The 3,327-nt window shown below is 34.7% G+C and overlaps 1 protein-coding gene across 1 annotated transcript; it reads left to right on the forward strand.

Moving 5' to 3' along the window:
- Positions 1-206: 206 nt before the first annotated feature.
- On the forward strand, positions 207-1,605 carry LOC112006856 (universal stress protein A-like protein). Its single transcript, XM_024039161.2, has 4 exons — positions 207-550; positions 741-850; positions 1,091-1,209; positions 1,349-1,605. The coding sequence occupies exons 1-4, from the start codon at positions 367-369 to the stop codon at positions 1,431-1,433; spliced, it is 498 nt and encodes a 165-aa protein (XP_023894929.1). The 5' UTR covers positions 207-366; the 3' UTR covers positions 1,434-1,605.
- Positions 1,606-3,327: the final 1,722 nt, after the last annotated feature.

The raw sequence follows: 3,327 nt of genomic DNA on the forward strand, positions 1-3,327 counted from the left end.
CAGCAAGATGTTGACCTTTAGATGTACCAGAAAAAAACATAGCATGACTATTGGTTTTGGTTTAATAATGTTCATCCTAACCAAAATGGTTTTTCCACTTGGTTTGTTATATTTTCATTAATGTTTGACTAACAGACAGCCTTTTTAGTTTCGAACCCATGACAAATAATATTGTAAATTAATCTAAAATTCCCACAGAACTTGAAAACAGGAAGACACTTACTAACAAAGCCCACAACAACTAACAGCTATAAATGTTGATTCCTTTTCTCTTTGTTATCAACATTTTAAGGCTGGGAAATTCCTAAGAGCCATATATATTAGAGACTTGAGGCTAAACACTTTTTTTTTTTAAGGTCATAGAGAATGGAAGGAACATATATGAAGAACACAGAGAGCAAGATTGTGGTAGCAGTGGATGAGAGCAAGGAGAGCATGCATGCCTTGTCATGGTGTCTCAGCAACCTTGTTTCTCATAATAGCAGGAACACCCTTGTGCTTCTCTATGTGAAACCACCACCTCCTGTATACACCTCCTTTGATGCTGCAGGTTTGCAATTGTTTCTCACTTTGAAGAAGTTTTTATAGTCTTGATTACTGAATATAAAGTCACTATATGATTTTTGTTTAATCTCGATTTGAACTGAAATGAAACAACAAAATTAGTCTGCAAGAAGTAATTTCTGTGGGCAATTTTTAGTGCATCCATATTAATAGAGAAAGATTACTTGATTTTACAGGGTATGTGTTTTCAAGTGATATTATTTCGGCCTTGGAAAAATATGGCAGTGACCTGGTGAATTCAGTGATGACAAGAGCAGAATCTGTCATCAGGAGCAATGGCACCAATGTAAACCTCTCTTCTTTGATACACCAGCCTTTTTAGTTCAAAAAGTACAGGGACATAAACAATTTCATAACTAATTAAATAAATTCTTGTGATTGGATTATAATAAAAGTTGTGTAGTGTTGGGGTCATATGAAAATGATATTGTTCCAATCACAACTTACCACCTTAACAAGTTATGAAAAATATTGTGAAAAGAAGAGTGTTCCTAGTATTGATCAGTTATTGATGGACTCTGTGCAGATAAACGTGGAGAAAATAACGGGAAGTGGAGAAGCCAAGGATGTGATATGTAGTATCGTGAACAAACTTGGGGCTGACACCCTAGTAATGGGAAGCCATGGATATGGCTTTTTTAAGAGGTACCAAAATACACATTAAGTTTACGGTATTGTTTGAGTGATGATGATCATTTTCAATTAACTCAGAACTCTACCTTATTATTTTGGGTTTCTTTGTCTATTAGGATCAAAGAAATGACTTCTCTTTTTATATTAGCAGGGCTCTTCTTGGGAGTGTGAGTGACTACTGTGCCAAGCATGTGAAGTGTCCTGTGGTGATCGTGAAGCATACAGATGATAAATGAGTTTCTAGATGTACTTTTCTTAGCTTATGATTATGAATGAGTATTCACCACCTAGACTTGGCTTGGTGATTGTAATCAGTGGCTTAAGGCTTAGTACATATTGTCCAAATCTTGCGAGAAAAAAAAAAAAAAGACAAGAAATAATAGTGATTATTCTGGTTTTCTATAAGCATATATAGTTGTATATATACTTGCCAGAGAAAATTTTATATGTTAATGTCTTACTAGAAACAGAGCACAACATTGCATAAAAGGATGTGGTTGCCTCAAAAGAAAGATGCGGGAATGGCAAATTATGCTTTGTTCCCAATAGAAAAAATGCATCAATAATAAAACTGAATTGATATAAAGTTTATGGTATGTGATTCCTAGTATTTACTTAAATGAAACAAGAATGCTGAGTCTTTGAAGAGAATTGGTACAGCTGTTTGCTAATTCTACAGAATCATATTCTCATCTCACCGTTTTGAAAATCAACCTTTGACTTTAAGCTCCAGAAGGATGCATGACAAGATGAAATTTCTAGCTAAAGACAACTTTCTTATTCGAATTAAAATCAATTGAAAGATGTTGGCAGAGAATATTAGAACAAGACAAGGTATTACCAAAGTTTATATGCAAAAGTAGGCCCCAATACCACCGGCAGGCACTGCCAAAACAACTGGTTTACAATCTAAACAGCTCAGCTAATCAGTTATCTAAACAATACTAGAAATTAATATATTCTCACGCCTCTCAAAGGACAATATGATACATTATAATGAACAGTAGCTATTTCTACAATTCTCTCTACCAACGTATAACATGTGAATCTTGAATTCTTTCCTTTCTTCTTTGACGTAAAGTAAACGCAAAAATTAGAGAGAATGTAGTTCTTTAAGACAAAATTTTCCTCAAACTCATTATGTGGGTTTTCATAAAACCATCCATGTCTATTAATCACATGATTCATTAAATTAATTAAATAAGTGGATGGTTGTTTGAGTCTCCATATAATAGGTTATTTTTCTCCAAACTTGTTTGGAGATAAAATTTGTCCTAATTGTTATTTGTTTTCTTTCAATTGAAAAGGAACATTCTTATTACTCTTTAGTATCAATAGGCATGACAGAAAGAGCATCTCTCCTCCCCTCTCTCACTTTCCAACTAAAATTCCAATGAGAAAGCAAAGCCTAAATAAAGCAACAAATCCTATCTAATGCCATAGCAGAAGGCTTCAACTTCCACCAAAATTAAGGCCACAATAATAGAAAAAAGAAAAAAAAAAGAAAAAGAAATAACTAGGAAATTTCCACTACAATGTCACTACTTTATACCAAACATTTAACTCTGTCAACCATACTCAAATACAAAGCAGACAAGCTAGGAGGAAGGACTACCTGCACACACTCGAGGTGCTACCAAACTAAGTCAAACCAGTTGATTGCCTAACAGCTGTACAGGATCATTAATACACAATTCCTTATATATTCAGGAGTGTAGAAGTGGACCCTTTGGATGGAAAATCAAATACTTGTGGCACAACAAATCACTACTTCAACACTATACGATGTCCTTAATCATTGTACTCCCAAGACCACCCACTGGGTTTGAGTATTCGGCAATTATTTCCATAGGGCAGCTTCATTTTTCCTCTGAACAAAGATGATCCAGATACAAAACAATAACCTCAACACACTGACAGTTGTAACTACTAAGGTAGCAGGGTAACCCTTAAAAGAATGGTATGCAAAGCAATGGGCATTGCATCTCCAAGTTTTTTTTTTGGATTGGTAAATTACATGCACTCAATGGGTCTTGAACCCAAAACCTCAACCCCCAACCCATTATTATGAGAGGAGGAGGAAGTACCAATTAAGCCATGGCTTATTGGTCAAATTCTACAAGGTTTTTG

The sequence above is a fragment of the Quercus suber genome, unplaced genomic scaffold (genome assembly GCF_002906115.3).
Source record: "Quercus suber isolate HL8 unplaced genomic scaffold, Cork oak 2.0 scaffold_660, whole genome shotgun sequence".
Taxonomy (NCBI): domain Eukaryota; kingdom Viridiplantae; phylum Streptophyta; class Magnoliopsida; order Fagales; family Fagaceae; genus Quercus; species Quercus suber.